The following is a 13,579-nucleotide window of genomic DNA, read 5'->3' as shown; positions in this document are numbered from 1 at the left end:
CTTTCGTCAGAGGATAGAGTAAAGAAATCAGTTATGTTATTAGACGTGGATCAAGGAGAAATCATTACCAGCTTTACTTTTGACAACCGGGTACGTACCTGAGTGAATACCGATTTCAAAGAACTGTGACATGCACACTACCTTGTCGTCCAAATACAAATAAATTGCCGAATGAATGATTTTGAAGTTGCCATTTGTTCAATCACATTTCTCTATGGCTTTTTTTAACCAGGAAACACTATTCCTGTTTACGATTATGCATGATTATTTTGTTAATATTTGCTTAGCCAGCGGATGATCTTGTGGGACATGTCGAGCACGTACACAATTGACTATATGGTGCTTTTCTCTGGTAATGTGTAGTTTATAATATTTTTTTTCTAATCACAAGTTACGTGTACTGATTACAGATAGACAAATGTATACTGTCAGGTTCGGGACGAGTTGTGTCTGCAATAATTGATGGAGAGTTGGTGTCTCTTCGGCTTGTTGGTAAGAACATTCCGGTAAGTGTAGATAAAATAAATATCTGAATGAAATTTTGACTGCACTTTTCGTATCAGATATTGTCTGTAGTTCTGATGGGTTTTCTCAATGTTTATGGGTATTTATTGTAATTATAAACATTCAAACATCACTATACTTTCGTATTCTACTTTTCTTTACCCAATAAAGGCATTCTAAGAGACGAACAACGCTGAAAACAGAAGATAACAAGGCGTGGCTACTCAATTCGACTGACGATTCAAGGTTCCGAGAATAAATGACTTACTTGGAATAGCGAAGAGATGCTTACCTTTATGGTTGACCTGTAATATGCAATATTGTGTTTCTCACATCTTAAATTAAATTTAAATTACTTAATTGAATACATGTTTCAAAATGCTCGTTTTAACTTTTTAATGTCAGACTATTCTGCATTGAATGTTTCATTATATAATCTAATTACAAGTAATTACATTAAACCTGCAGGTGTGGGACCATTATACTCACTGTACAAATTCAGTGTTGAAAACAAAATAGTTTACACGCGTTCTATACGTTACATGACGCTTTTATAAAGTAAACAATTGGAAATCATTATATCTCAAGAACTTAAATTAACAACAGCTAAAGTCATACCCCAATACAACATCTCAGAAAACACTCCACACCTCCAATACCGTGGAAGATTTTTTTAGCTGTTTCTTATTGTACAATGTATGTTGGTTATAATACTTGATTTACTGTTAACTCTGTTACTATTTAAAGTGTAGCTTGGCTCATTAAATTAATGCAAAGTGAACTTACATCATGAACTTCACATTTTACTTGTCATCGTTATTTTGACATTAAATTCTGTCCTTACTAATAATATATTCTTTTGTGCGCATTTTTTTAATGTGTTACGTGATGGAAACTAGATAATGTTTAATGCACAACAGTATTTATAAAAAACACATATTACCGTGTGAAAAAAAGTGCATTTACTATGCAGCATGCGAAGAAGTTCGTAATATAGTATATTTGCTATGACTAGTGGAATAGGATTTACCGAGGGCCATAAGACCATGTTTAATTCTACTTTGTACAATTCATAGTTTCTTTACACGAATTTCGATTTAACAGATACATTACAATAGGGAACATCAAAATACATTAATAGTGTAAACGATGTAGCTAATGGTGTTACATTTTTCATATTTATTATTCAACAACCATGGTCTTCATCGAGTATTTTCTTTTCAACAACACACGCAGCACTATCCACATGGTGGTAAACATACAACGGCCACATAAAATGATTTAGAAGTACCTAACTATTTGTCACCACCGTGAGTGCAACTCAAAGAGTATAGCGCCACCAAGCGATCAATTCAAATATAATTACACGTCAATGTGTGGGTTTACTGATTTTTGTTTTGTCCAGGTTGTTGCCGTGGTGGTATAACAAGTCATTGGTCATGTGATCGAAATTACCCATATGACATCATTCACGTCTCACTTCGACGCTGTATAACACACACATACGGTGTATAGCGTTTTCGTGCTTTTATGCTACCATACACAGACCGTATCGCGATTACGGTGCTGACAAAAATAAGGTATGTAGTTTTGGGAAGCTGAGCAAATATGAAAGTTACATTGCCATTTACATTATTCCCAGGATTTCCTTGTAAGTCAGTATCAGATGGGATTTCCCGGGTTATTACCGGGTTATACGAATTGTAGTCATGTCTCGCTGAGACATGAGTCCGATACCTGTTTTGGTTTCAAAGCCAGCAAGTACAGTACAAATAGTGAACTAATTGGGATATTTACCAATATTCATTTTGTAATAAGCCATATGGACCCCATGTATGATAAGGTGGGAGCAGACGTTTTAGAATAAATAACGAATATTGTATCCTTCAGTGTGAACACGTACTGAAACTCAGTACTGTGACCCTTGAACCATTGATAACAATAATGAGGTATCATACTAGCCTGACATGGCATGTTCATAAAAGTAGTGAACAACATCAAATTCAATTTGTTTATATTCTAACATGCTCTACATTTCAGATCGTCGCGGGCGTTTGGTGACCATGGAAACGGCCACAGATGCAGTTCCATTAAGTTGTGTCTCTAAAAAGCGCAACAATGTGGTCGACAGTCAACGACGTAAACCAGACAAGACTGAGAATCAAAATTGGTAAAAATGCTAAAGATCATAAATATATTGTTTTAGTTCTTTTAAAGTAGGCATATTTTTTTTTTCATTTCTGGGTAGGACTTGCTTGTATCATATAATAGTGAATGGGCAGTTGTATGTCGGTTTTATGACTATTTTTTTTAAAACAAAAACATTGTGAAAAATTGCAAAATAGTGTGATGCGGTACAGGCAGCCCAGGAACTTACATTAAATAAATTAAGGGTAATACTAGTACACACAAAGAAAACATTACGATGACAATATATCATATGATATGATATTCATTGTGATTTTTTTACGTTTTAATAACAGTGCTTGTAGCGATGAAGTAGATACCATATGTAATTACAACATGGAACACCCACGGAGGGGATGCGCAATAATCATCAATAACAAAAATTTCGAAAATATGGAACAGCGTAACGGAACGGAAGTGGATGCACACAGTCTGAAAACAACATTAGACAAGCTGGCATTTGACGTGGTTGAACACACCGACTTGAGTAAAGATGACATGGTGGCAACTATAAAGCAAAGTAAATTGTGTTCTTATATTATAGATTTGGATTTAAATATATTATTAACATAACTCATTAATACGGATTATTGTTCAATATTGTGATTTATTCCATTACAATTTATGTTCGATTAATTTAGTATCACAGTCTGATCACAGTGATTGTGATTGTTTAGTGGTCGCCATTTTAAGCCACGGTAGTGACGCAGAAGTATGTGGTACAGATGGAAAGAGTGTGGATGTTGATAGCTTAACAGAATATTTCCATGGCGACAAATGTCCAAGTCTTGTGGGGAAGCCCAAACTGTTCTTTATCCAGGTAACATAATCAACTTATTTAACTATTAATTAAAACTTATTTAGTTATATTGCTTAAACGTACAATACAATTACGGAATTTTCCACTTCTAGTAAGAAATAAAGAAGTTATTTTGTTAATTGTAGTCATGTCGAGGTCAAAAGCGTGATGATGGCGTGCCTCTCGAGTCAGACGGATCAGAGGAACCGGACTCGTGTACTAAGCCCCAACAACGTACCCCAAGAGCAGCCGATATACTGGTATTCCACAGTACTGTGCAAGGTAAAACATTAATGAATGCTGGGATATCACCAAAGATTACGTTATTTCTAAAATTTAAAGCATTTGGGCTTACAGCCAACTTCATATAGGCTCTAGCTTTGACAATATAACAACGTTATCAGTACCTTGGCCAAATATTAACAAACGACAATTGATATCTAAATATAGAAACTAAACTATCGGATTTCAAGGCATAGTCATGGCTGTAGTTGTTAAGGTCTTTGGTAAACACAATCGTGACGTATCGATTCCCACTGCCTATATAATCATGCTAAAGTTTAATTTGTTTCCAAACTTTTATCCGATAAATTCAAAACCTTATTGAGGACAAACTTATGATATACTTTGCCTGTCATTCTGTGCGAAATTTAAAATTATAAAAAGTGTTCATATGAATTTGCATGAGTTTGCAGCACAACCATTGCCAGATTTGACAAAAGTTTGGTACAAATACATTGTAATTTTAAACTTTAATTTAATTTTTGAATGTCAGACATGTTAACACTCCTATATTACCTACCATAAAGCAAAATAGCCCAACATTTCAAGGTCAAGTCAAGGACAAATAGACAAATTATTTTATACATGTATTACACAAATGATTTATTGGATTCAGAATGTACGTAGACATTCCTCAAAACAATTAACTTCATAATACTGCCTGGACGATTTTGGAGGTTGCTATTTCCCCCTTATTTGTTTGGGGTTAAGGTAGCGAGAAGGGAAAGTTATAGTTCGATTGAGATTATGACTTTCCTCGCCAGTTACTAAGCATGCAGCATGTATACGTTTTCAGAAAGCTGAGATATAGCAGAATACGATCATATACGTTTCGTCTTGATATTTGCTCAGGGGATTAAGTTACGATCGTTCCCCTGAACCTCCTAAACATAGAGTTTTTTGAGGGATTTGCCGTTCTATGTTTCTGATCTTTTCACTGTTGCTTTTTTGTTATGTGCCCCATAGTTCCGGAGATAAAGTCCGTTGAACTTTATGGACTACATTTTATGATCGTCTCCATCATGTTCTCAAGGCCGTAACTCAACGTCAACGGCTCACATAAACGTCCATGAGACATCATATTTTAGCCCATTTTGTGGCGAATAGATTGTGTAATTTGCACATCGTTAGCGCAGAAAAAAAACGGTAAAAAATGACATCTTCAATAGTTATGATAGTCAAAAAATAGTTACCGTAAGAACTCAATAAAACGTTTCTTCGAATTTGGCCACAGATAAACAGCTAATTAATGACCAAATGTCTACCATTTGTAAATATACAAGTATCTGAACTGCGTGGACAGTTACATCGTGAAAAATTGGTTGGTTGTTCTTAAAAAGCTACAAAACTTGGCAGTTTCATCGAAAGTGGGTGCTAAATTGAACAAGAGGGCGTACCGCGCAGTTAATTAATTCAAGTCCCTTTGTTATGTTGAACAGCGTCAACATTACAATCGGTTCTCTGAACACAGGGCGGGCGATCGTGGCAGTATATATTTACTAACGGGATATACATGCCTTCAAGTACAGATATGTTTACTTTATGTCTATGGAGAGTATACCGTTATCGCATTTGTTGTAATCAATTTGCTCCAAGTCAGCACTAGTTAGTTGTTTTTTCTACCGATGAAAAACGAAATGTTGGCCATAGTCACAGAGACCACGAGCGGAATAGTGTTGAAGAGTCTACTAGAGCGACCGCTTGTTGAAGTCGACCGAACAATTTCCGTCTTATTTTCGACCGCGAAAACCCGCTCGCCCTTATTTAAAATTCCGACTAACAAACAATTTCCGAGGTTCGCATTTTCTGATAATTGTCCTTCTGGTCTTTCATACATGTAGATGTTGAACAACCGTCAAAAATTCAAATATTTGTTGTTTTAACTATCTATAATTATAATTATATGCACGCAATCTGACCTTTTGACCTCGATTTAGCTGGGATTAAATATTTTATTTTAAACAATATTCTGACGTGAAAACAAAATGTACGGTAAATGTAAACACAAGTATGGCATCGTTGTCTGCGTTTTCTTTCCTGTTTGTTGAGTCTTCGCAATGTGTTTGTATATCGAAAGAATGTCCCTTCTTTTTCGACGCCGGAAAAATATCAGTCGCGGAGTTGCATTTTTGATTTTTGCACTTATAGTCAAAATGGCTCCCCAGCCATGTCGGACGTTCGTGTTTTCTGCCAAAACGACGTCAATATATCACTGCCAATTTTGTTTACACACTGTAACTCTACCATGATGAGTGAAATAGCGTCTGGACGATTTTTTGCACAGAACTTGTGTTGCTACTCTGCGGGTTGACTGTAATATGAGCCCAGGTCACTTTCATTTAGATATCTTTTAACGGCGTCAGAAATTTTTCGTCATCTTGGAACTCCTTCCCATGATATATTAGTTTATTAAAACACTGAGAAAAGCTTGAATACTATAGCGTAATGTTTGTCTGTGCTTCGATCGCATAACGGACACTACTTATAGATTACACAGGATATAATAAAGCTGGATGGTCAACAGTATGCAGTATGCAAATTAAATCCTTTGTCTTCCGTCTGTCACTCAACATGATGTGTAAACGCATGGAGGACGTGTTCACCCACAACTAGATTTCCGGGAATAAACTGAAATTACGCAACAAATGCACCGCGCACTGTAAATTTGGACCAAAGATAAAGAAAGTACACAATATAATGTTTCATAATCCGATTTGTTTTAAAAATGTTTTTCTTCTTCTAGTTTTCCCCTCTTGCTACCTTAATTGAAGGTTCAATCTGTAATATTAACCATCAAGATCGACCTCCTGATATGTACTAAAGTCACTTTTACACTACACCAAACCAAACTTAAGACAGGAGAGTCGTCACCTGCGCACGCACGGAAATTGGGTCCCAAGCGACGATAACAACGCACGCTAAAAACACAAAGGCTCATGGGTAGACGCTTGTTTGTAAACAATGACACTCTAAGGCCATCTAACGCATGCGCAGGTGACGACTCCCCCGCTTTAAATGACACATGGCATGTACTGTGCTTCCTAGCTTAAATCCCTTAACGCATGTAATAATCACCATTCAGTTTTATTTTACTCGCAGAACCAAAATCATATATTTGTATTTATTACAACGCTATAGTTTATTTTTACTACATATAACACAACTCACTCACAAATATGTAAAACATAGGGCTGTTCCATTATAAAACGTGTCAAAACATCACAGTAAATGATTTATAGGTTTTGAAAATGTTGGTAGAACAATGAAAAACAAAAATATGACGGCAAGCAGCAATTACAAAATAACAACATTTATTTGTTATATAGGCAGCGATTATTTTATGATTTGTACAAATAGATACATGTTAGTTGTACGATGTGTTATGTATTTGTTTTATACAAACCAAATATTTTTCATATTGTCTTTTGATATAAATGATTTTTGTGTTATTTGTCTTTTGCAATTGGGTTTGAAGGGCTTTTATGTACTAAATGAAATATCTCGACAATTGTAATCAGTGTTCTACATAACATGTGGCATTCAGTATTAAATAGTGACTACACCATAGTCTCACTCCTCTGATTCCCCAGGTTACTGCTCATGGAGGGACCCAATAAAAGGTTCGTGGTTCATTCAGTCCCTATGTCACGTGTTACAGAAGTACAGTGAAACTAGGTCCATGCAAGACATGCTGACCATTGTGACCAACCGTGTAGCTTCACTGTATGAGACCAGTAAGAAAAAGAAACAAGTTCCTTCAATAAATACTACATTAACAAAACGATTATACTTTCACCCAAAAAGTAAGTCTATGCCAATTAAGGACATATTGTTTATATAATTTTGTTCAGGAGCAAACCACTTCAAGCGTTTTGTTGGTGACTGAATTCTGAGTGTGTATTCGATTGACATCTATATGCAATGGGACATTCGTTTGGCAAGTATATATAACTGCTCCTGGACATGATACATGTATTTTTTTTATCAGGGAAATTAATATTTATAATATTAGCCCAGTAACAATTGCAATACATATACCATAACTAGTATGTGCACTATGTTAGTAGCATTGTACTGAAGATGTATGATACCTGGTTGATATCTCCACAGGGTTTATGTGGCAACTGTTCGTTAAAGACCTAAATAATAAAACTACAGTTATAGACATTACTAAGGTACGTCATACTAATTAAACTTGTAGCTCGCCTGTATGAACGCTAATAAGATATACATAGTAAATGTTGTTGTCAAATCGAATTCTCAATGGCACAGTTCAATTCAATTCAGAAGGCACAGTGTGTTTATTACGGCATTTAGTGGTTTATCTGTGATATATTTGATTGGTTAATATTTTTCATGATCATTTTGAAGAAACTGTGTGTGCTATATAAGTGTATAGTGTAGTGTTAGAAGTTACACATTCTATGCATGTTCCAAACTATCACTAATCTCCGTCAGTAATTTTTCACAAGTCTGTGTGTTGTTAATGACTTATATCACCTTCAATTGATTTCAGGATGCAACCATTGACGAGCTTATGGATAAAATAAGTAAGGCCGTTGGAATACACTGTGAAGAGTTGCTTGTTATATGTGGTAGAAAGCAACTTGCATATGGCCGTGGAGAATATTTAAGTGATTACAATATACAAAATGAGAACATGTTAATTGTGGTAATGCGTTTAAAAGGCGGCTAAATGTGCCAGAAATGGAGGAAAAAAAACTTTGAATGGACAATATTTACATTTAGATTTTGAAAAATATTATACACTTCAATCATGATACACTCAATTTGAATAACAAACAATGCAAGACCAAAGAGAAACACTTGCTATTCTGCGTCATGTCTTTCCTACCATCAAAGTTAGATGTTAGTTAGTGTATCTTTGTTATAATATTGTTCAAGTAAAACTTATAAGAGAGATAAAACCTGACTAAATTTCTTTCCTGGCAAAATATCATATAAATGATTTTATCTTTAAATTCCAAAAGTTGAACTTTTGGCTGAAAGTTTAGAACATGGTAGCAACCATGTACCGGTGCCAATTATGCATAAAAATGGTTGTCATGGCAACAGAAGTGAAAATATTCATGTTCGTGTTTTTCTACCAAATAATAAAATGTCCTTATATTGTGCAAATTTATTGACGTTCTGTTGACAACAAAAATAGTTTCATTCTATTTTTAACGACTAAAATAACGATTTAAATTGTTTTACGTTTTTGATAATATCTTCACTTTATTTTTATTTGTACTATGGCCACACCGACTTAATTTTATGGATGACATCCGCGCGCGCATTAGTTTTCGCCTGTTCTCAAAAAAAAAAAAAAAAAAATCTCCGACGACAAGTCTTCACAGATCGGTTTTCTGTCCGGAACTTGCCGACTCATATTTTCGCAAAGCGCCGACTTGTCGTAAAACATCATGGCGACCACACCACCAAAATACATGAGCATAAAAGTTCAGAGGTAAAACGGAGGGATTGTTGTAGACTGGTACGCAATTGAGGTTGGCCAGGGAGATATGATGTTTACACAGCTTTACGGGAGATCGGTAGCGGCAAGCGAGTTTCGCCCAGACAACTTTAAGGACATATTGTCCAGAGTGGCTGTCCCACGTTTCTTCCGGAATTGGAAGAGGAGTGGACGTGTATGGTGGCCTAAAAGTCGGTCAGGCGACAAGTCAGTTTGGTTGCTTTGTCCGCATTGAAGTCGACAAAACAGCAGCGGAAGCTCCTCGGCCGAAGTCCCCTTTCGGGGTGAAGAAAAGTTTCTTATTATTTTTGTTTTCATTTTCTGATTCGAATAATTTGCTTGCACACAGTAATATTTTGATCATATGACACATTTTCATCAAGATACATGTACATAATTTTCTGCATCTAAATTTGTGTTGGCTCTCTCTTGGTGTTTTTTTCAATATCGAGCCTCTTATAATTTGTTACATAGTTGAAGTAGTTCTAGAGCATTTGTGTCTACACTTAGTCTATCTGAAGTGTCACTTTAAAAGTTGTAGTTTGAATGTCAAAGAAGTTAGTTTCCAGGCTGCTGTTGACAAACTTATTGTTCATTTTTAATTATTTTGTTTTCAATACAACACAGTAAGTTTTTCTTTATTATTGAGTTGATGTGTATGCCTTTGGCAAACTAACATCTGCCTTATCCTCTTGTCTTTTCAAAATCAAAGGTGATGATACCTGTGACAGTAATACAGTACGAGATGTGTACATCAACATGTGCCTCCTACAAATAAAGACTTGTTTTTTTGATACACTGTGGTTCAATTTGTAATAACAGCTCCGTAGTCCTGTGGTTTTAGCAGCATTTTTTTTGGCAGGATTTTTTTTCGCCCTCTCGCATTAGATTTGGGGTCTTCAGAGGATGTCATCCATAAAAATAAATCAGTGTGGCCAATTATAGATCACAACAGTGGATATGATGTCACACTTTACCTATAATCCTTTGCTAAATAATCAAGATGTCAGATTTCATAAACTGATGAAAAGTTGATATAAGAAACTGTAAATTGCATTTGTGGAGCTATTTCTTTAGAGAGCATTATGTTGTTCGGCTTGAAATATTGGGTAATATTTTTATATTGATTTTTGTTGCATTTGCAGCAAATAGTTCCCAAACAATGATAAATCTATAAGATTGGATATACCTTCCAGCTGGCTTCAGTTCGATCTGTAGTGTCCACACAAGGGCACATTCTCATTGCAAGCTGCTATGACGATCATAGTGTGAGAATGTGGGATACAACACGACAGAGAGACACCATGGACAATACGAACATTTCAAAATTAAGCAGTCCAAGTGAGAAATTCGTCTATATTCACAATTTTTTTAAATCATCAAATCAGAGTGAGTTTGCTACAATATCTGTAGTAGATGAGAATTGTGTACGCTACAGTATCTGGTCTTTAAATACCGGAGTACCGGAAAGAAGTTACACAGCTGACAATATACCCTTTGACAACTCTGGACGAAATCTTCTACATTGTCTAGATTCAAGCAAGGGATGTTGCAGAATCGGTGATGGTGACGAGAAGACACTCAGTGTTGTAAAATTTGATAATTGGAGTAATTATCACAAATGCGGAGAAGGCAAGACCTCACAGTATCTCTTCTGTGCTCTTGTCAGTGAAGGCAGAGAGATCCTTGGAGGGAGTCCTTTTGAGAGAGATATTCTTCTGTTCGGTGTTGGAAATGGAGAGCTGATCGAATGTCTTTCTCCAAACACAAATGAGAACTGTTATCAAATGACAACCAATCGGCATGGAACCATAGCTGTCCTTCACTTTCACTCTCACGGATTACAAATATGGAGCATCGCAGAAAGAAAAGTGCTGTTCCGTATTACCACCACGACAAAGACGTCTGACATTGGATACATACTGTCAGCAAATGGTGAATACATGGTCGTAAACACACCTTGTTCTATTCATGCAAACGATGGTGAACGAGACATTAAGATGAACTCTGTGATAGAAATAATAAAAGGTGAGACTGGAAAACTATATATTTTTATTTTGATACATGTCAAAGTCAATATGAAAGTTTCCAAATGATTGTGTTGATAATGACTGGTAATATTTGTACATTTCAAATCCCGGGAAAATTACATTAACAATGGTAATCACAACAACAAACAATGCATCCCTCATACTTTGTTTAATGTCTTGTAACATATGTTATATAGTATGACATCAATTATTTATGTTTTCCAGAAGCGATATGTTATGTTATACCAAGCAATGAGAAAGTAAAAGGCTTCATCGGAGAAAACAACAAGATAGTTACATCAAACAATGAGTTATGGAACGTATGGTCAATTGAAAAGGGTATGCTTGGAATCGTAAATATATCTCGCATTGTATTGTCAAGAGAGTACAACATTCACATTAGTGGATACACGTCCCTTAACTTTGTGTACGTCTTTCATCTTAGATTGCAGAACGGTATATCGAACGGTGTATATTGGAATCATTGATGATCATCAAAGAGCATCTCTGATGATTGATTTTTTGATATACGACCGTAATGAAAAATATAAATAGTTTTGCTTGTGTATCTTGGAATTATATACTTGTTACACAGTTAACATTACTTCTTCGCTCTCCAGGACAACTAATTCAAAGCTGGAAGATGCCAACTGCAATGCACAATTGTGTGATTGTTGATGCAGAGAAGGGCAGCCATGTCCTTCTTTCGTCAGAGGATAGAGTAAAGAAATCAGTTATGTTATTAGACGTGGATCAAGGAGAAATCATTACCAGCTTTACTTTTGACAACCGGGTACGTACCTGAGTGAATACCGATTTCAAAGAACTGTGACATGCACACTACCTTGTCCTCCAAATACAAATAAATTGCCGAATGAATGATTTTGAAGTTGCCATTTGTTCAATCACATTTCTCTATGGATTTTTTTTAACCAGGAAACAATATTCCTGTTTACGATTATGCATGATTATTTTGTTAATATTTGCTTAGCCAGCGGATGATCTTGTGGGACATGTCGAGCACGTACACAATTGACTATATGGTGCTTTTCTCTGGTAATGTGTAGTTTATAATATTTTTTTTCTAATCATACGTTACGTGTACTGATTACAGATAGACAAATGTATACTGTCAGGTTCGGGACGAGTTGTGTCTGCAATAATTGATGGAGAGTTGGTGTCTCTTCGGCTTGTTGGTAAGAACATTCCGGTAAGTGTAGATAAAATAAATATCTGAATGAAATTTTGGCTGCACTTTTCGTATCAGACATTGTAGTTCTGATGGGTTTTCTCAATGTTTATGGATATTTATTGTAATTATAAACATTCAAACATCACTATACTTTCGTATTCTACTTTTCTTTACCCAATAAAGGCATTCTAAGAGACGAACAACGCTGAAAACAGAAGTTAACAAGGCGTGGCTACTCAATTCGACTGACGATTCAAGGTTCCGAGAATAAATGACTTACTTGGAATAGCGAAGAGATGCTTACCTTTATGGTTGACCTGTAATATGCAATATTGTGTTTCTCACATCTTAAAAAAAGAATTCTCCGTCTGTGAATAATCTATTCTCGGATTTGCTAAAATTTAAATTACTTAATTGAATACATGTTTCAAAATGCTCGTTTTAACTTTTTAATGTCAGACTATTCTGCATTGAATGTTTCATTATATAATCTAATTACAAGTAATTACATTAAACCTGCAGGTGTGGGACCATTATACTCACTGTACAAATTCAGTGTTGAAAACAAAACAGTTTACACGCGTTCTATACGTTACATGACGCTTTTATAAAGTAAACAATTGGAAATCATTATATCTCAAGAATTTAAATTAACAACAGCTAAAGTCATACCCCAATACAACATCTCAGAAAACACTCCACACCTCCAATACCGTGGAAGATTTGTTTAGCTGTTTCTTATTGTACAATGTATGTTGGTTATAATACTTGATTTACTGTTAACTCTGTTACTATTTAAAGTGTAGCTTGGCTCATTAAATTAATGCAAAGTGAACTTACATCATGAACTTCACATTTTACTTGTCATCGTTATTTTGACATTAAATTCTGTCCTTACTAATAATATATTCTTTTGTGCGCATTTTTTTAATGTGTTACGTGATGGAAACTAGATAATGTTTAATGCACAACAGTATTTATAAAAAAACACATATTACCGTGTGTAAAAAGTGCATTTACTATGCAGCATGCGAAGAAGTTCGTAATATAGTATATTTGCTATGACTAGTAGAATAGGATTTATCGAGGGCATAAGACCATGTTTAATT

General features: G+C 35.3%; 2 protein-coding genes and 1 long non-coding RNA gene across 3 annotated transcripts; all 3 read left to right on the top strand.

Annotated features, from left to right (window-relative positions):
- Window positions 1-20: 20 nt before the first annotated feature.
- Window positions 21-822, top strand: LOC146747577 (uncharacterized). Its single transcript, XR_014928875.1, has 3 exons — window positions 21-90; window positions 411-506; window positions 676-822. It is a non-coding gene; the product is annotated as an uncharacterized LOC146747577 (long non-coding RNA).
- A 1,060-nt stretch (window positions 823-1,882) lies between these two features.
- Window positions 1,883-8,911, top strand: LOC102806744 (caspase-3-like). The gene is made up of 8 exons (XM_085496944.1): window positions 1,883-2,084; window positions 2,545-2,674; window positions 2,988-3,211; window positions 3,333-3,511; window positions 3,637-3,772; window positions 7,363-7,575; window positions 7,883-7,947; window positions 8,289-8,911. Exons 2-8 carry the CDS (start codon window positions 2,568-2,570, stop codon window positions 8,466-8,468), a joined length of 1,104 nt encoding a protein of 367 aa, XP_085353070.1. The 5' UTR covers window positions 1,883-2,084; window positions 2,545-2,567; the 3' UTR covers window positions 8,469-8,911.
- A 395-nt stretch (window positions 8,912-9,306) lies between these two features.
- LOC146747576 (uncharacterized) lies at window positions 9,307-13,376 on the top strand. Its single transcript, XM_085496943.1, has 5 exons — window positions 9,307-11,276; window positions 11,504-11,617; window positions 11,899-12,071; window positions 12,393-12,488; window positions 12,654-13,376. The coding sequence occupies exons 1-5, from the start codon at window positions 10,523-10,525 to the stop codon at window positions 12,660-12,662; spliced, it is 1,146 nt and encodes a 381-aa protein (XP_085353069.1). The 5' UTR covers window positions 9,307-10,522; the 3' UTR covers window positions 12,663-13,376.
- Window positions 13,377-13,579: the final 203 nt, after the last annotated feature.

This window comes from Saccoglossus kowalevskii, chromosome 3, assembly GCF_978046115.1.
Source record: "Saccoglossus kowalevskii chromosome 3, keSacKowa6.1, whole genome shotgun sequence".
Taxonomy (NCBI): domain Eukaryota; kingdom Metazoa; phylum Hemichordata; class Enteropneusta; family Harrimaniidae; genus Saccoglossus; species Saccoglossus kowalevskii.
Note: the sequence above shows the minus strand (reverse complement) of the source record. Positions and strands in the feature narration are given on the sequence as shown.